At 41.9% G+C, this 20,022-nt stretch overlaps 1 protein-coding gene across 1 annotated transcript; it reads left to right on the top strand.

Moving 5' to 3' along the window:
* The first annotated feature begins 5,275 nt into the window (after positions 1-5,275).
* On the top strand, positions 5,276-15,917 carry LOC116905805 (dehydrogenase/reductase SDR family member 7-like). Its single transcript, XM_032908776.1, has 6 exons — positions 5,276-5,384; positions 7,316-7,468; positions 11,026-11,132; positions 11,780-12,019; positions 14,999-15,121; positions 15,732-15,917. Exons 1-6 carry the CDS (start codon positions 5,276-5,278, stop codon positions 15,915-15,917), a joined length of 918 nt encoding a protein of 305 aa, XP_032764667.1.
* The last annotated feature ends 4,105 nt before the right edge of the window (positions 15,918-20,022 follow it).

The raw sequence follows: 20,022 nt of genomic DNA, 5'->3' as shown, positions 1-20,022 counted from the left end.
AAAGCAAGAAAAGAGTCCAGAAAATAGAAGTCCACTGAAGAGGACACATAGCATTCAGTCACACAGAAAGACAATCAAAAGATTAACAGATAACAAACAGAGGTGTGCACAAAAGCAAAAAACAAGCAGCTGCCACAAGATTGCCACAAAACTGAACTGATTCAGACAGGAGGTTCTGTGATCTCTTAAAAGCATAGATGAAGGGGAGCAGATTCACATCACTCCTCCTTCCTACCACAGACAGATGAAGGGAGCAGATTCAACTCACACCTCCTTCCCAAGGGACACAAAAAGGGACAAACCAAAGAAAGATAAAGGAGAACAGATCAAAAAAAAAAAAAAAACAAAAAAACAAAAAAACAAACAAAAAAAAAACAATGGTTAAGTCAAAGGTGCCCTCTAGAGGCCAGCCAACATCAAATGTCGGCCACTCGGAGGAGCAAAAAGTCTGCCTTGGTCCCTTCTTGTTCGGAGGTTCTAGCAGGGGAGCACAACTACTCGTATACCTTTGACTGAAGACCGGTCCTCCTCTATTTGGGGAAGGTCGTCCTCTTCGACCGAGCATGCAGCTTTGGGAGGGATGCACATGGAGCTGTGAGGGAGGAGGGGGACACTCACCTAGCCAGCCAGATCAGCCAAATCAACCCTGGCGATCAATGGGGTGACAGATGTTGCAGACAGATTGGCCTCACATCCAAGGTCCCTTCTTAATCTCAACTGACAAGTTGTGTGCTCTAGCCCTAACTTCAGTCCAATGGTCTAAAGTCAAACTAAGTCACAAGTAACACAAAACAAAGACAAAGACTACTCTGGAAATACAGATGTCCAGGAGTGCATGTAGATTTCTACAAACCAAGGAGTACTACAGAACTACTGTGTCCTCACTGGTACCCAGACGGGAATCTCCCAGGCATCACTGGGGTTCCCCTAGACCTCCTGGGACATCTCCCAGGGCAACACAGTTGGTGATCCCTTGGCATGTGTACCACTCTCACCCGCAATCTCTCCTGAGACATGAGCCTCTGTCTCTAAGCTACTGCAAATCCAGAATTCATGAGCAAATAAGACCCAGAGTTTAGCCGGCACAGATACAAAAAGACACAACGCAAAGACACAGATGCTATGTCATCTCCATGTGGCTCTGCGGAGACGAGGGTGGTCACCGGTCCCAGATGAGCCTCCAAATGAAAGACCCCCAGAGTGGGGGAGACTCTCACTCAAGTCTCAGGATGATGAGACCCCCACACGAGAACTCACGTAAGATCCTTGCTGTATTAACATGAGGATTATTGATAGGAACCAGTGCACTGGGGTCTAAACTCATATCCCACACAGGGGCAGAGGAGTTCGAATCAAAGTGGCTGGGAGAAGGGGTATTTACAGGAAAAAAAAACCCACAGAAACTACAACCTAAGGGTATAGGGATGGTGTCTTGGAAAATGTCTAGAATACCAGTGAAAAATCACAAGGAGAAATTCCCTGTTTCTCAAGATCGTTTAACTTTATGGTACACCAGTTCCTGGGAGAAGCTTCCTGTTTCTCAAGGTTGTTCTTTAAGAGTTTAATCTAACTTTATGGTCAGCTAGTTCCTGGGAGAGAGTTGCTGAACTGGCTGGTGTAATTCTTCTGCTCTAAACTTTTGTCTAGGGGAGCAACCTTAAAACTTCTACCTTTCAAGCCAAAATAGAAGCTTAGAGTAAAAACTTATTAACAGCAAATCTGATCTCAAAGTTCATACTTCCCGCAAATGTTAGAATAAAACAGGTTATATAATGTTGATTTAGACCCACACACAGATTTTATTAAGGGGAAAAAAGAATGATAAGCAATGGACAGAGATAAGACTGGAGGGATATGTTAGAATGTGGCTTCCTGACGATCCAACACACACACTTTCAGTTATGAGATTGTTCTCTGCTCTAGGAGCATCCTCACTTGACATTCTAGGTTGATGCCTGTAGCTGTCCTGGTAAATATTAAAAAAAGATACAACAACCCAAGCTAGTGCTGGCTCTGGAGGGCCACAGTGCGTCTTCGGGGCATTTTCATCTAAATCAGCAAAGCATCTCAATTGACTCAGTAAGTTCCCTATCTCCGTCCCACAATGCCGCTGGCTACTCTCTGAGCCCAGCAGCAGCCTCTCTCTTGTGACTCTCTTGCTGCAGAATCTGCTCAAATTCTTAGCATCCACCCCATGTGGTTGTTGTCCCAACTCCCAAAACCCGTTAACATCAAAACTTAATATGCTTGTAATTTATCAATCAGATTTATATCAACAAATCCTCCTTCCCCCCAAACATCCACACAATAAACTCTGAATCAATTAATATTAATATAAACTGTCCACCTAAATAAGAAAAATTGTCCCATAAAATCCATCCCTTATGAAATTGTCATAACTACCTGTGGCCCTTTAAGGCCACACAGATCTGGGTCATCCTTATCTTCATCCATCTTGGTTCTTCTTCCCCTTTGTCCTCTATCTGTCCTCTATCTAAAACTCTGTGCCTATCTTACCTTTTCACTGCCCAATCACAGTCTTTGAATTATCTTGTGCCTGCCTTGACCTGCATATAGACAAGAATCCACTGAAAACTGCCTTTGAAAACCTGAAAACAAACAAACAAACAAACAAACAAAGAAAAACAAAAACAAAAAACCCCCAAAACCATCCCCTTCTCTAATATTATACTTCAGGTCTTCAGAGCTTTTATTGTGAAGGGAGGATTATTATTTCCTCTACAGATGTTTTTGAATACACACAAGAAGTACCACTTCCTTAGGACAGAGTCTCACTTCCAACTTATCAGAAGTCCTAGGTTGTTGGCTTTAGGCATTGTTGATAGAATATGCACCGTGTAGTTGGAACCTTGCATGATTTTCATTTAAACTAGTCCATCATTTGACTCCTCTTAAGTTTCTATTTTTGGGCTTGCCATATTCTTTGTATATAACTCTGTATGCACAGTACATCTTGGGTATAAATAACATTTCATAGTCCAAGAGATCTCTCTTAAGAGCTAAAATGATGTCAACAGCTATACTACAAGGCTTGATGGCCCTTGGCATTCTGACATCAGCACAGAAAATAAAGTGCTTTGTGTAGACACCTTGGCCACAGGGACAAGCCACTGTCACTCCTTCAAGTTTTTAATAGTGGTTTCTCTGTCAGACTCAGCCTTATGTCTTAATGCTATGATAACATTGTAGTCTCTGGTTGACCCATCCAGCAGGTCCAGTTATTCAGGGTTCCTAAGAGGCGCTACCTGAGGGTCAAGGGCGGGGGGAGAAAAGAAGGAGACCAAGCAAGTTTCTGTTGTCAAGGTCTCGTTTATTGAGAAGAATGTACAGCATTTAAAGCTCTGAAGCAGGAATTGAAGCAGGAACTGAAGCTTAGGTTGGGGAAGTACTGGGAAGTGACCAAGGATATAAGGGGAATCACTAAACTGCACGATATCCTCCTTAAACAAATAGGCAACGGAAGGTCTTCCGGGGACATGTTCTTTGAAAAGGTTGAGCCCTTCTCAGGAATCTGCTCAGGGACATCCGGTGTTTGCTCAGGCTGAAACATCCTGTGATTGCTCCCGGAATCTTCCTGGGAGAGACTTTTGTCCAACAATCTCATAATCTTACAGTGGCCACCTTAGGGCTGAGCACCCTGTGACTGCATAACTCAGAATGGCTCCCTACATCTGGTGCCTCATTATTTGGTGAGAAAGGGAGAAAAAGTTCTTTTTTGAGGGCTTAATTTGCAAAACAATTCTTGACATAAAAGTGGGTTTAGACATTCCAGCATGTAGTGAAATCTGTGTTTGACGATTGTGGTCTGCAAACTGGCACTCTGACCACGGAAGGAAAGACTCCTGTAGTAACTTTTTCTGTAACAGGGATGTTGCTTTTTTCTTGACTACTTTGAGCTACTTTGTAATTAATAACTGAATGTTGGCACCACAGTTAACCAGGAACACCACCATTCCATACTCCACTATCATTTGTACCCTGGTCTCCAGTGGGGAAATTACACTTGACTTTGAAAGAGGCATGAAAAAGGCCTTGTATTGTTATATACCCAACTCCTTCCTTCAACTAGTGTAGTCTCTGATATGAGGGTTATCTATCTCCCTTCCACATTCTGGGTTTTGGTTGTTGGATTTTAAAACCCACTGAGTCCAGTTAATGTTGCTTTCTGGAATGTTGAGTAATCTCGTTTGAGCTGACCTTTGTACAAGTGTTAAATAACCAGAGTTACAGTAAGTTTTTTAGGGCAATGGGCAGATCATTCTAGAAGACAGGTTGTACTTTTAAGGTCCTGAAGAAAAACAAAACAAAATAAAACAAAACGAAATCTACTAGCAAGGCATTCATTTACCTGAATAACCTATGTTTTGTTTGGTTCATCTAGTTGATAAAGGTCTCCAGTGCGGCGGGGTTGCTGGGAGCAATGGAGTACCTACCCCGCACTGGCAGAATTCCATTTTCTGCAGAGACAGTCAAGTGAGTTGAGGGAAGGTGGATTTTGGGCCTTGGCAATGTGGCTGTTTGTCTTCCCCAAGTATAACTAAAAGCCTTGAAAAAATTCCCCCTGCAAAACATCTCTCCTCTCTCTCTCTCTCTCTCTCTCTCTCTCTCTCTCTCTCTCTCTCTCTCTCACACACACACACACACACAGTTTATTCAGGGCATGGGGATGGGAGTCAAGAGGTAGTAGAGGGAGGGGGAGGGGAGGGAAGGGGAAATAGAAGAGAAGAGACGAGTAGTAGAATACTTGGAGAGAGAGGGGAGAGGACAGAGCAGGGACAGGAAGGCAAGACCAAGAGAGCACAAAACAATTTTAAATATACTTATTTGGTTGTTTATTTGTTTATTCATTCTATATAAGTACACTGTAGCTGTCTTCAGACACATCAGAAGAAGACATCAGATTGCATTACAGATCGTTGTGAGCTATCATGTGGATGCTGGGATTTGAACTAAGGACCTCTGGAAGAGCAGTTATTGCTCTTAACCACTGAGCCATCTCTTCAGCCTTGTTTATTTTTTTGTTCCTATTGCTACATTTTTATTTTTGAAGTACAGTCAGTGTCTATGCTCTCTTGGAACCAGCATACTTATTCCAAAGTACTAGGAGGGGCAGCACTTGACAGAGAGCACCTGGCACTCCCTTGCCTGCACCTGGGTGGAGCCAGAGCCCAGGGCTGCATATTTTAGCCCTGCCACCAGCAGACTCCAGAGCTGTAGTTGTCTTTTCCTAGCTGTGATGGGCTTTGAGTTCTGGATGCTGGCATTGTGTGCCTTGCTGCTGCTAGTCTTGGGGCTGTTGAGCTTCCAGTGGCTGGATAGTGACCTGACACTGATGCAGGCTGCTTGGATGGGCCGGTGTCCTGGTGAGAACCTTCTGTGACATTCAGCTGCAAGTGGGAGTCCTGATCTCTGCTGGCTTAGATCCTCCTTGACCGCCACTGGTTATTGAAGCCTCAGTGATCCAGCCTGAGCCTTTCCTAGGGTTAAGGGTTAGGGAGGAAGAGACTGGGTAAAGAGAATAGGCAGATATAAAAGCCTGTCCAGATATAAAAATGGGAAGTTTTATATCTAGGCTGGGAAACCTCTCTAGCAGTTGGTTGCCAAAGCACTCCTAAGAGACCATCTTTTAGACCTTTCGTCACTGGAACCCCAGAGAGCAAAATCAAAGACAAAAATCCTGTGGGGAACAGTGAGCTCTGTGCCATGCTAAGGTGCCTTTTCACACCAAAAGTGTTTATCTGGGCGTTTTCCCTATGTGAGGTTTTGAAGTAGAATCTTAGACAATTCACCTTTTGACTACTCATTGGCTCAACATCACAAAAGCCCCAGGTGTTCTTTCTGAGGTAACGTGATTTTTGTGCTCTAGTGGGTAGTCTGCCTAGTGCCTTTTGGTTTTAGTCTTGCTTCTCCTTCGAAGAACTAGCATTTCACATCCTCTGATCTTTAATTTAGCCAAAATTTAGAAGCAGACATTGTCAGTGTATGAGGTCCGAATTGAATTTCTTCCAGGACCTCTTAAATGAGACCCATGGAGGTGGTAATCGATGCAAAGGCAAGAGAAGTTTGATCCTTCTGACATGTCCGGGTCATCCACTTCAAGCAGAGACAACCTTGAGCAGACTCTAACAGGCAGTTATATACCTTGCAGACATTTGGGGCAGAATTCAAGCAATGGTAACTAGGCAGGGCACTATAGGTGGGATGAAGTGACCTTGTGGTCCACTGATCATCCCAAGACTTTCCGAGGGTCTCAGATGGGGAGTTACAGGTGGCTTTGTTCAAGAGTTTGGCTTGTAGCTCTTCTAGGAACTAAACTATTTCTACTCCTACTAGAAGGGAGGGGTCTTTCTGTGTGCAGAGTTTTGTGGTGGAATTTTCCCACTGGCCTCAGATTGACCCCAATTCTGGCTGTTTTAAGTGCTCCTTTAAAAACAGGGGAGTCACAGTCAGTAAGTGCATGGCAGGCTCACAGTAGACTTTGGATCCTAAAGATCTCAGTCAAATTATCCTGGTCGCTTAAGACAAGTACCCAAAGTTTGTGGTGACTTTTGCTTAGAAGTGATAGCTCAGAAGACAACGTTATTCATGCTGAGTGGGTGAAATTGTCTGGGGTAGTGGCAGGGCATGCTAAAACTGATAACATATTTTTGTCTCCCTGCCTCCCTGCGAAACTCACCCCTACAGACCAAAATCTTACTTTTTAGTGTGTCATTTTTAGGGCATAACTTGTTCACTCTTGGCAGCCAGTGCACAGAGAAACAAAACTGGAAGGGACCCAGTTACTTAAACTGAATCTCCCGTTTCAAGGGTAAGAAAATTGAATCCAGGCAATTAGTTTCTATTTAGAAGCTTTGATTTTCTTTATCAAACACATAGATAAATAAAGTCTTAGAATGAAACCATTCAAATTAGAATCGAGGCTGGAGATTTTACAAAAAATTATGAAATATTCAAAATATTGGTTGGGTGGAAACCATTTTCCTTTTTAAGAAGTCTCAGGAGATTTGAAATATTAAATTTCACACGGTAGGTTTGTCATATTTAACGACATGGTTAAATGATTATTTAGTCTTTTTCTCTTATTTTGTTGTTTGAATCAGTTTCTCTACATGGCTCTAGCTATTCTGGAATTCATTGTGTAGATCAGGCTGGCCTTGAACTCACAGAGATTCACCTGCTTTTGCTTCCTGGCTGCTGGGATCCCAAGTGTGTGCCACCACATCCCACTGCTGTTTCGCTTCTCCGTGATATCTGAGCATCACTACCCCAGCCAACTCTCCTCCTTCCTCCACAGAACAGGCACTGGCTGACAAGGTGGTGTGGATTACTGGAGCATCAAGCGGCATTGGTGAGGAGCTGGCTTTCCAGTTATCTAAACTCAGGGTCTGTCTGGTGCTGTCAGCCCGAAGGGGGCAGGAGCTGGCGCGGGTGAAGAGAAGATGCCTGGGTGAGTCAATTCCTAGCAACAGCTGTGGTTCCTAGCAGTGAGAACCCAGATTTAGTGCAGCTTTGCAAGTGAGGGAAGGAGGGATTGTCCTGCGCAGTTCACACTGGCTCCGGAGCCCCTTTTCTGTCACCTCTTAAGCAGCTCTGGTTACTTGGCTTTTTCTTTTTTCCAGCCAGTCTTCCATTATTGTTTTTATACCAACTTTTTATATTGAGTGGTGAGAAAGCTGGTGCTGGTGGACTTTAATGATCAAATGACTCAGGTCTTTGCTTCAGAACAGGGCCTCATGGGCACAACTAAGGAAATGTACTTAGGAATGAATTCATTTTGCATTATGTCAGATATTATAGTTATGGATGTGGTGTGGTATGTGTGCGTGTGTGTATGTGTATGTGTGTGTTGTGTTCCAATGGATAAAATGAAAGGAAAGTAATAAAGTTTAAAAATGTACTGAAGGCAATACTTTTTATATTCACACAGTTCTAATCTTGTCATCTTCACTTAATAGACACTTCAGGAAGTGTCTAACATTTATATAGTCTTAAATCTCTGTCTCTCTGTGTACATGCACACACACACACACACACACACACACACACGAGTGTGCTTCTTTATGTGTTATCTCTGTCTGTTATTCTTTTGTTATCTTTTTCTTTGCTGACTACATTCACCCAGGGATATAAAAGATACAAGAGTCTTTGCCCCATCTCAGCAGTCACAGGCTCTCTTCATGATGCCACTTGTGTTTTAGTTCTATGCCTTTTTGAAATGGCCATTGGTCCTCCACCACAGAGACCTGTAAGGCCTGCTTAATAAGCCTGTTAGCAATGCTGAGCTGTGAGGACCCCTGTTCCCATTTCTCTGTGTGGTCACTGGTACAAGCCTTGCTGGGTTTTTAGTCACATTCTTTCTTATCTTTGCCCACAAAGGCAAAGAACATGCTCCTGTCACAGTCTGTGTACTTGCTGTTTTTTTTTAACTATTTCTTATTTTATATTAAAAATAATCCAATTCAGTTGTTCCTCTGGTGATCAGAAATAGAAAGAATCGATTATGTCCCAATGTCTTTAGGTACAAATCATCTGAAGGACTGCACACCTTTATTTACTGTCTGGAGTTCTTGGTCTAGGGGAAGAAGCTTCTACCCATCATCCCCTACTGGCCTTCTCAGCTTCTTACTGATTTATAGTATAGCCCCCCCATCACCTGCTCTTTAGTGTTTCAAGACAGAGTTTCTCTGTGTAGCCCTTACTGTCCTGGATCTCAATGTACAGAGTGGTCTGGCATTGAACTTAGAAATCCACCTGCCTCTGCCTCCTAAGTGCTGGGATTAAAGACATGGGCCACCACAGCACAAATCATCCCCTATAAATTCTTAGGATTGATCTCTTGATCATGTTTTGCATGTTGTGGTAATGGTTTCTTCATGATTCTCTCTTTCTTCCTCTCTTTCTTTCTTCCTCTCTTTCTTTCTTCCTCTCTTTCTTTCTTCCTTTCTTTCTTTCTTTCTTTCTTTCTTTCTTTCTTTCTTTCTTTCTTTCTTTCTTTCTTTCATGTTTTGGTGGTACTGTACCCCCCACATTGTTTTTTATCAAAATCTCTGTAGTTTTATTTTACTAAAGACTCAGGAACTAAAGGAATGTTGGGGTGAAAACCTGCTAGCTCAGAGAGACAGAGAAAACTAGCATCTGACTTTCCCCCACAGCTGCCCTTGTAAGATCCCTGACCCTCAGTTAGTATTTGAGCTGCCCCTGAGTGGGACACTGAGATGCAGATCACTGTCAAAGCCAGAGGTTTATGTTCTGGTGCCTCAGGGAAGACCTTCCTCAAGGCAGGTGACTAGAAGATGATCCAGGATGACTCTTACAATTAGTTTTTATACTATTTAGGAGCACAGGTTACCTCAGCAAGTTACAGTTCAAACTAATCACATTGACCTTTAAATTTCACTGGCTAGCAAACGTCAGTCAGTAAGTTCTGAGACTTTTCTACTCAAGAATATTCCTGTGAGTGGAGAATGGTTCTTGGCCTAGCCTAGATTAGAGATGGGAAGCTAGAACCTGGTCTAGCCTTGCCTTGAGGCTGGTGGGTGTGGGGCTACGGGTAAGCCCCTAGCATCCTTCAGTTGACCTTATTTAATCCTGTTTTCAGTCAACAGAAAGGGCTTGGATTAAAGGTATGTGCTACGTCTGAACTGTGGCCACTTGTTTTTCTAGTGTTCACAGTGTGACCGAATATCCAGGTTTCTCCCTGTCCCCCCTCATCTTTGCATTCAGGCCTCAGGCTTTTTCTTCCATTTGAGCTGGTCTATTGAGAATGCTGTTAACTGACATTCATTTCCGTTTGGCTTTGTCAGCATTTCATCTCAGTCTCCTTGCTGAATTCTGCAGCATGCTGCTGCCTTTCCTTTCTCTGTTGCTAATACTGTATAGGTTAGTGCAATAGAGAACTGCCCATGAGCAGCAGATTAGGTAAACAGAAGAAGGGGAACCCAAAGAAAGACGTAAATGCTTATTTTTGAGAAAAGAAAGTATCAAAAATGCTAAAGATATAGTGGAAAAAAAAGAAGCATTTGCAGAAGGCATCTAAAGATTAGATGGCTAGGTGCAGGGGAGGGACAGAGTCCTGAAGTTTGGGTTTCTTATCCTTCTTATCCAGGAGTCTGTTGTTGACCACAGACAAGTCATGTTGCAATAATCTAGCAGCTTTCTTTCTGTAGGAGCTTTTCTTCTTTTTGTACCAGGAGTACCTGATGGCCACTTACAGCTTTGCAGTATGTGAGCAGGGGTGGTCCCATGCCACATAGACTCTCCAGAGAATCAGCACACCTTGGAGTGACTATATTTGTAGGAGGCATCTCCTGCCTGGGGTGGGGTTTGGGGGGGAGGAAATAGCACTGATTGGCGTCTGTTCAGGCAATCTAGTCTCTGGGGTTTACAAATCACTTCATTAAAGGCTCAGAGGTAGCTCAGGGTAGAGCTCATGCCTAGCACAGGTGAGACCAAAAGTCCAATCTCTATTTCTGCAAAATAATAATAAAATTTGCCTCCTAGTGTCTGCTTTACATATAGTCTGGCAGTGGGGCTCTGAACTCTACGTGATCTAAATGAAACTCACCGATTCTGGAACTGTGTGAAAGAACAGCTAAGGGATGGGTGGAGATGGGGATTTAGCACTGTAGAAAAGCAGTTCTTAGCTGCTATGAAATCCTGAGTTCAGTTACCAGGCCAAATTATAAATGTTGTATATTAGCGATACTTTGTGAGCATATTTCAAAACAAACGTAACCCTGCTTCTAAATGAGCTGTGGGTTTTTGTTTCTGTTTTGTTTTGTTTTTGTTTTTGTTTTCTTTTTTTGGAGTATTTTTAGGTTTTTTTTGTTTTGTTTTGTTTTGCTGTAGAATAATTTCGATTTTGCCAGAGTTCTTTTTACCAGTCTCACTACATTTCTCTATGCTTTTGGAAAGGAACAGGGATAGACTTAATGAGGGCAGGAAAGAGTTTGATTGACTTGTAGCATGGCTTTCTCACTAATGTGCTGGTGTGTCTTAACTCAGAGAATGGCAACCTAAAAGAAAAAGACATCCTGGTTTTGCCCCTTGACCTGGCTGACACCACTTCCCATGACATTGCTACCAAAACCGTTCTCCAGGAGTTTGGGAGAGTAAGTAACCATTTTTGTTGATAGAATTTGTATTATATCACTTTCTCCAGTTTGGTTAAAATTACCAAAGAGATTCTTATCTGTGATGACTCATTCAAAGCAATTCACATGGGATGCATTAGTGGTTCGGGACCATCACGTCAATCAAGCTCTTGATCTCTGGGTCTTGGAATTTAGGCCATCAGGAGGTTTTTTTGTATTTTTTAAAAACTTTTAAACTCCTAATTCCTATTGTAGGTAAAAGGGCTAAAAATTCACCACAACTTTGAAATTTATGCGTTTTGGTGTATATTTTGAAATATTACTCAAACTATATAGGACGATTCTACTGATTTTTGTCTCCTTTTGTTTGCTTGTGTTTTGTTTTGTTTCAAGATAGGACCTCACTATCTAGCTCTGATTGTCCTGAAATACATCGTGTAGACCTGACTGGCCTTGAACTCAAAGATCTGCTTGCCTCTTCCTCCCAAGTGCTAGGATTCAAGGCATGTATCCCTACACTGAATTGATTTTATCATCTTATTTTGACTTTAGAAATGTAACATTGCTGTACTGATTCATTCAATTAACATCATAACCACTTATCTCTAATAATTCCATTCATGAACCATCTCTAAAGAATATTCCCTCGGATTTTATTTCATTAGATTGACATTCTGGTGAACAATGGTGGAGTAGCCCATGCTTCCCGTGTTGAAAATACCAACCTGGACATCTTCAAGGTGCTAATAGAGGTGAACTACTTAGGGACAGTATCATTGACCAAGTGTGTTCTACCTCATATGATGGAGAGAAAGCAAGGAAAGATTGTCATCATGAACAGCTTTGTGGGAATTGTACCCCGCCCCCTTTGCAGTGGGTACACTGCCAGCAAATTAGCTCTTCGGGTAAGGCTGCTTCAACTCAATTTTGTTAGCATTGACTGCAGTGTGCATGGGCGATTTGTCCATCAGTGGGTGAGGTGGATGGGACTAAGGGACAATGTGGGGCTACAGAAAGAGAAGAACTTTGAGAGTACAGCATCAGTAAATGACTAAAAATATTAGACCTGTGCATGCTTATTTCTTATTCAATAGATTTTTTGTATTGTGCACCTGCATGAGAAGAATCCTGACGAGAAAGATTATTTTTGCTCTTGCAAGCGTGTATTGTCTTTTGCCTTAGCCCATTGCAAAATTTTAAGACAAATTTCTACTCTACCCTTTCTTCTCTGCTCTCATTCTATATTTTAGAGTACCTGATGGCTCCTAAGGAAACATGGACTCTTTTCTTTCTGGCTTAATGGAAAAAAAAATTAAGGCAACATCTACGAGAAAAGCCTGCTCAGTTTTATTTTATGACTAATGAGCATCAGAGTAACATGAAATCTTAGTTTGGCTTAATAGTGACACTAACACTGGGAAGTGGTGCCACGTGTTTTTAATCCCAGCACTTGGGAGGCAGATCTTGTTCAAGGCTAGCCTGGTCTACAGAGTAGGTTCCAGGATAGCCAGGGTCACACAAGAAAAATCTGTTTTGAAAAAACAAATGATAACCCGGAGATTAAAAGACACATAAGAAGTAATACCTGCTAATTAAGGTGACTCTTTTTTAATGTTTTTATTTATTTTTGTACGATATATTTATTTTTATTTATATGAGTATACGGGCTGGAGAGATGGCTCAGCCATTAAAGGCTAGGCTCACAACCAAAAATATTTATATGAGTATACTACTGCTGTCTTCAGACACCAGAAGAGAGCATCAGATCCCATTACAGATGGTTGTGGCCACTATGTGGTTGCTGGGAACTGAACTCAGGATCTCTGGAAGAGCAGTCAGTTCTCTTAACAGCTAAGCCACCTCTCCAGCCCAAGGTGACTCTTCATGTTACCCTCAACTCTCTGTGTTTTCAAGGCTGGCGTTGAACTCCCGGTTCTCCTGCCTTCAATCTTCCAAGTGCTGAGATTGTAGGTGTAGTCCAGGACATGTAGCTTAAAAGTTTTAATGGAAATTTTTACCATTGGAATTGGACGATATAGTGTTCAGGTCACCATTGTTTCCTAGAAATTGAAGGTGTGGTTGAACAGACCCTCCTCTGCCTCACAGAACAGACAAGTACATAGTGACAAACAGATGCAGCTCAAATGCTTTCCTCAGATTTAGTTAGGGCCTGTCAATCAACCTTCTATAGAGACAGTCCCATCTCAGAGAGCCAGATGCAGTTGAGTACATTCTCCATCTGTTGGCATTTGACTTATAATACATTCAGAATGTGCTTTGTGAAAACTAGAAATTCTGTCTCATGTCTTCCAAGGCTCTCTTTTATTTCAAGATTTAATGGGTTGGCAAGCTGTGCCCAGTTGGATGGGCTTGTGAGTTGCTGTAGCTAATGAGGTCTGAGAGCTATACCAATCTATGGAGGTGTGTGTGTGTGTGTGTGTGTGTGTGTGTGTGTGTGTGTGTGCATATGTGTGTGTGCATATATAAACATACAAGTATATTATATATGTACATATATTATGGGTATGCTTTACTTGTTTGCATGTCTACACACCAGATACGTGCCTGGTCCTTACATTGGACAAAAGAGAATGTTAGATCCTTTGGAAATGAAATTATAGGTGGTTGTGAGTCACCATGTGGATTCTGAGAATCCCACCAGGATCTTCTTGAAGAGTGGCCAGGGCTCTTGCCCACTGAACTTTCTCTTCAGTTCTAGAGATACAAATTCAGAGGGCAACTTGATACTATGTCCATATAGCAAAATAATAGTAGTGGGTTCATTCCCAGTCTAGCTTCTTTTACAAGTCCAACAGAAGGCAATCCCATTGTATTCATTACTAGCTATGTACTAGTCATCAACCTGTATTTACTTCATATAACCTAATTCACTGGTATAAAATGGTAATATAAATTGAACAATGAATATCTATGGCAGTTTTTGTAAAGTTCTGTGTAGTGTTGAATTGTTAATCCATTTTGGCTCTAGTGGGTCACACATGTGTTGCACCCATCCAAGAGCTCTGGATTCACTAATGACAGGCACATACACACACACACACACACACACACACACACACACACACACACACACACATGCCAGTTCATTTTAATATGCCTTGACTAGCTCAATGGTTGGGCAGTTCTAAACCTCCCTGCAGCTAGCACACTCACCCCTTTGGTGTTCCTGTCTTAAGTAACCTAAACCTGAAGTTTATCTTTGCTGCTCTGTTAACATTCTAGGAAGTGCCAGTATAGGGCCGCTTTTCCTTTCCACATACATTGCTGGATGGTTTCTTTCCTGCAGCTCTTAAATCTGATCCTTATGCCTTTGAGTAAAGCCAGCTGAGGGCAGGGACCCTCAGCATTTGGAAACGAGGCTTTTGGGAGTCAAAGTAAGACAAAATATTAGGACCAATTCCCATCAGTTCCCGTTCCTGGTTTGTATGTGTGTTTGTTTATTTTTCTTTTACCTTTTGCCTGTTTTTTTTTTTTTTTTTTTATAAAACTTCATTTTGTTTTTATCTATCTTGGGAATGAAGATGCCTCTTCACTGCTACTGGCAATCCTCTGTAAACATGCATTCTGTAGAATGGAGAAGTAAGAACTAGACAAGAAAGGGTATACAGGGGTCTTCAGATAAGTCTGGTTCTTCCTTGGTAGTTGCCTGCCACAGAAGCATTGATGGCAGAAGCTACTGCTAGCATCCATTGAGCCCCTGGAATCTGGCAAAATCTGAGAGTCTCTGCTTGGATTGCCTGTGTGTTTGTGGTCCATGTCCTGTGTGCACACTTGCCGTCCTTCACTCAAGCTAATTCCTCCAATCAGGAGGAACGGGATGAAATGAGACCTCTAATTTCTCTTTCTTCTTTATTGCCTATTAGGGGTTTGTTGACACACTTCGAATTGAACTTTTTGACTATCCAGGTATAACATTGTCTACCATTTGCCCAGGACCTGTGCATTCGAATATTTTACAGAATTTTATAACTAGAGACTTCACTAAGGTAAACATTTTTAACTGGAAAGTAGTTGAAATGTTATACTATTAATCCCACAGTGTTGAATCATACAGATGAGTGTTTCTGTCAGAAGTGCTTATGAATTAGCCATACAATCACTCTTGTTAGCCTTGTTAACATTAGCTGGCAATGCTCAGTATCCAGTTTTTATAAGGGTAATAAAATCACTACAGTGTCAGTGCCAAGTTGGCCATGCTGTCCACTGTTGTACACTAACTCTCTAGCTGGTAAGAAAGTCCGTTTTTATCTTGCTTTACCTCATCACCACAGATGGGTGGGGTTTCATTTTTGTGAGATTTTCATATGGCTTTTCAATGCTAACCGTTATTAGACCATGTGGCAAAGAACATGAGGACCTTTGATCTTTCTGTCAGCCAGTACAGTCTCCACTGGTCTGTATATGATTCTGATGACTGTTGGTGAGACATTGTGGATATTTATGACACCAACCTTCACCTGTAGAAACTTGTAATGAGTGCAAGGCTCCACACACACTGCATGTGTCCCACTGATTCCTTCTTAACATAACATTTGTGTAGAAAAGAAAAAAAGCTTGATAAATCTTCAGAATCCTTTTCCTTTCAAACCTTTTTAGATCAAAGTGTTTAACATTTCGCTATTCAAGATGGCAACAAGCCGCTGTGTCCAGCTAATCCTTGTCTCCCTGGCCAATGATCTGGAGGAAGTCTGGATAGCTCATCAGCCTGTCTTGCTTCTGATGTATGTGTGGAAGTATGTGCCATTCCGGAACTCGATACTTCAAGGACGCTATGGAAAATAAATATTGAAAGCTTTAGGATTAAAATGGAATAGGTGACTCGCTTGTTTTCTAGTAGTTTATGTTCATTTTGAATGCAAATATCAAGTCTTCAAATGGTTTAGGATAGTTTTTGCTAACTTCCAAACCCGGCTCCAATATGAATGCCTTAAAATACATAATCAGTATCCTATCATCACATGTAACTGACAACTTAGTGTCAATCGCCACTGGTCTAGGCATTCTAGGAGTTTTACATGGCAAGCAATGTTTACTTCTATACTTAATGACTGAGAGAGTAAGTTTCAGAAAACTTTCTTCTCCATTCCTTCCCATCATGTCCTACCTGGCCTGCCATCTTAGCTCAGGAGTCACTTCCGTGAAGTGACACTTTCCCTCCTTTCTTCATCTTCTGGGAACAGGAGCCCCTAAGCCCTTGAGTGTTCCACCTTCAGAACATCCCACTACACTAAGACAACACACTGGCACGAATGCATGCACACTTACTGTGCAGTCCTTATTTCTTCTTTCTTGGCCCTAAAGCACTCTGCTCAACTCAGATGTGAAGGGTACAAGACTACTTACTACAACACTGAATGGGGAATACTACCTGTTTCTGAATAAAAATGTTTCATGTGTTCACATCATAGCAAATGTAATGAGTTATGATGGCATCCACGTCACCGTGGTACCAAGAACTGGGTATAGGCCTGCGAGGTTTAAGAAAAACACATACTCAGGTCATTTGTGTAAGAGAATACAAACCTTTACTGAGGTTCACAGAATATATACCCCAAGTCCACCAAGTGGAAGCACAATGGAAAAATGTGTTTACATTCTCATCAGGAAGACAAAAACCAGAACCAAGAGTTGACATCAAAGATGTTAGCTCCCAGGTGCCTAACATAAAGATCAGGATGTTCCTTTATTAGGAACAAAAGGATTCCACATGAATCAGCAAGCCTCAGCAGAGGGCAACCACTTGAGTGGCCCCATGAGGGTCCCACAGAGTTAAGCTTAAAATCTTTTATCACAGTTATAAGGCTATTGCTGGGTATTGTTTCAATTGCTGAAGTTGTTTCCTCTGTATACTTTGTGACAAACATTTTCTGAGATTTGTTTTTACTTATATACTTGTATACTTTTATGTGTGCATATCTGTTGCCTGTCTGTGGGTGCCTGTGAAGGCCAGAAGACTGTCAGGATGCCTGGGAATGGTTGGGAGGCTCCTGATGTAGTTGTTAGAATCCAAACTCAGATTTTCTGGAAGAATGGCAAGTGCTTTTAACTGTTGAGCTATCTCTCCAGCACTTACTACAACCACTAAAATCCATAGTTGCTTTATTTCTGGGTATGGTGGCATATCCAGTTAATTCCAGCACTTGAGGCAGAGGCAGAGTCAAATGGATCTCTATGAATTTGAGGCTGGCCTGTTCTACAGTGGGTTTTGAGTTCCAGGATATCCAGGGCTACACAATAAAGAAACCATGTCTTAAAAACAAACAAATGAACAACAAACAAACTCAAACCAAGCAAACAGGTAAACAATAACAAAGCTGGGTAAATAAAAATCGATATAAAAGAGGACCCTAATATAGATTCTGTAATCTACCACTGATTAAGCAGTCTGCTCTTGTTTTAAAACACGTAATTACTTTTAACCTTCTATACTTTAGTGAAAATGAATTGGGTATGGAAAATCCAAGAGAAAACGTTAAGAAAAGGCTTAAAGACATTTAGCTTATAAAATATTTTCATGGTATCTTAAGATGTAGAGGTTGAAATACCATGAGGAGGGCCTTTTGCTATCTACCAGCTTTCTTTGCATCTAGTCTCTTGTAAGAATTCTAGTTCTGGGTCTCGGTCATGTGGGATGGTTGAGCAGACTTCATGGAAAGCTGCCTGAGTTTTGAATCAGGAGGATGGCTAAAGACGCTGCCTGAAGCTCAGTGACAGAGAAGCCCTGGGAAGGAACGATTCTGTAGAAGCAAGAGATCAATACCCTAGATCAGAGCTGGGATCTCTGGGTTCAAATCCCAGGTCCAAGGTCTACTTGCCCATGGTCTTAAGCAGGTAACCCTCGGACTCACCATGGGGGATGAGGGTAGTAACAAGTCATAGAGTTATTATGGGCATTAAGTAAGAATACAGTGGCAGAGGTACTTCCTAAACATCCTAGAGTGTTGTAAGGGCTGCTGACTTTTTATTCTCCATATCAAGCTGAGTTTGCTAATAGCGAGTGTAGATGACTGGGTTGTTTCCCTGTTGTAATTCTTATGAACAGAGATGTGAAGGGAGAAATGTGTTTTGCTCCTTTACCCTGGTTTCAGTTCCTCTCAGGGTGTACCATGTATGAATTACCCTGGGGATTTCATCCTCCAAAGCTTCATCTTCATGCTGAACCTCCATTAAGAAGTGCGGCTGGTGTAAGTCCATGGAGGTAGCACCTTGGCGTAGGTGGGTGGGAGGTAATGGACTTCTCACAGGACTCTGGGAGTTCTAGGGCAAGTAAGTTCATTGAGCAGCCTAACTTGGGATCCATCTCAAGGGGAGGCTCCAAGGTCTGACACTATTACCAATGCTATGGTGTGCTTACAGATAAGAGCCTAGCATGACTGTCTTCTGAGAGGCCTAACAGGCAGCTGACTGAGACAGACACAGATACTTACACTCAAGTAGTGTGCTGAAGTTGGGTACCGCTGTGGTTTCCAAAGAATGTTGGCCTCTAACTCAGGACCCTCCTGCCATAGCTTCCTGAGTGTTGGGATTTCAGGCATCTGATCCTCTGTTGTCCTTCATTTTAATCTTTGATTTAACTTTTTCAAGATGAAATGAATAAAAAGCAAAATATTGCCATGAATATTGAAAAAATGGATAATTATTCTACATAATTGAATAAAATATTTAATTTTGTCTCTCTCTCTCTCTTTCTGTGTGTGTGTGTGTGTGTGTGTGTGTGTGTGTGTGTGTCTGCTTATTTTTGTAGACCTGTGGGGTCAATCTCAGATGTCATGACTCAGATACCACACACCTTGATTTTTTTGTGTTGCTTGACCCCTCCCGCCACTGCTCCCAGTGCTTCTACCCCTCCCCTCTACCCTAGATCCATTCCTTTTCTGTCCCCCCCCCTTTTTTTGTTAAAGCAGGCCTCCTAGCACTATCAACCAAACATAGCATAACAATTTACAGTAAGACTAGGCACAAACCCTCATATCAAAGCTAGATGAGTCAACCCAGTAGGAGCAAAGGGATCCTAAGAGCAGGCAAAAAAGTCAGAGATACCTCTATTCCCAGTGTTAGGAGTCCCACAAAAACACCAAGCTATACAACTATATACACAGAGGATCTAGGTTAGACCTGTGTAAGCTGTGTGATTATTGCTTCAGTTTCTGTGAGCCCCTATGAGCCTGGCTTAGTTGATTCTGTGGGATTTTCTTGTGTCCTCAACACCTCTAGCTCCTACAATCCTTCCTCCCCCTCTTCTCCAGGGTACCTCTGAGAATGAGGAAATGAAGTCTCCCACTATCAATGTTTGAGGGGTTGATATGTGGTGTAAGTTTTAGTAGTGTTTCCTTTGTAAACATGGGTGCCTTTGAGGTTGGGGCATAGAGGCTAAGAATTATCAGATTATCTTGGTGGGTTTTTTCTTTGAAGAGCATACAGTGTTCTTTACCATCTTTTTTGGTTGACTGTGGTTTAAAGTCTATTTTGTTAGATATTAGAATGGCTTCAGCAACTTGCCTCTTAGGCCATTTGCTTGAAAAAAAAACTTTTTCCAGTCCTTTACTCTGAGTTAATGTTTGTCTTTGATGTTGAGGAGTGTTTCTTGTGTACAGTGGAAGGATGGATTCTGTTTTTACATTTATTCTGTTAGTCTGTGTCTTTTGGGAGAAATTGAGTACATTGCCATTGACAGATATCAATGACCAGTGATTGTTAATTCCTATTATTTTTGTTGATGTTGTTGTTGTTGGTGGTGGTGGTGGTGGTGGTGGGTGTCTCCCCTCTCTTGGTTGTGCTGGTGTGAAATTATTTCATGTTTTTTCATGGGTAGTTAACCTCCCAGGGTTGGACTTTTCCTTTTAGTATCTTCTATAGGGATGGATTTGTGGATAGATATTATTTAAAC

Source organism: Rattus rattus, chromosome 7 (genome assembly GCF_011064425.1).
Source record: "Rattus rattus isolate New Zealand chromosome 7, Rrattus_CSIRO_v1, whole genome shotgun sequence".
Classification (NCBI taxonomy): domain Eukaryota; kingdom Metazoa; phylum Chordata; class Mammalia; order Rodentia; family Muridae; genus Rattus; species Rattus rattus.
Note: the sequence above shows the minus strand (reverse complement) of the source record. Positions and strands in the feature narration are given on the sequence as shown.

Excerpts from the sequence above, each read along its gene's own strand:
- LOC116905805 (XM_032908776.1), top strand. The coding sequence starts at position 5,276 with ATGCTGGCATTGTGTGCCTTGCTGCTGCTAGTCTTGGGGCTGTTGAGC. Across the intron at positions 5,385-7,315 it reads TTGGATGGGCCGGTGTCCTG|AACAGGCACTGGCTGACAAG; the intron begins GTGAGAACCTTC and ends CTTCCTCCACAG. Across the intron at positions 12,020-14,998 it reads CCAGCAAATTAGCTCTTCGG|GGGTTTGTTGACACACTTCG; the intron begins GTAAGGCTGCTT and ends ATTGCCTATTAG.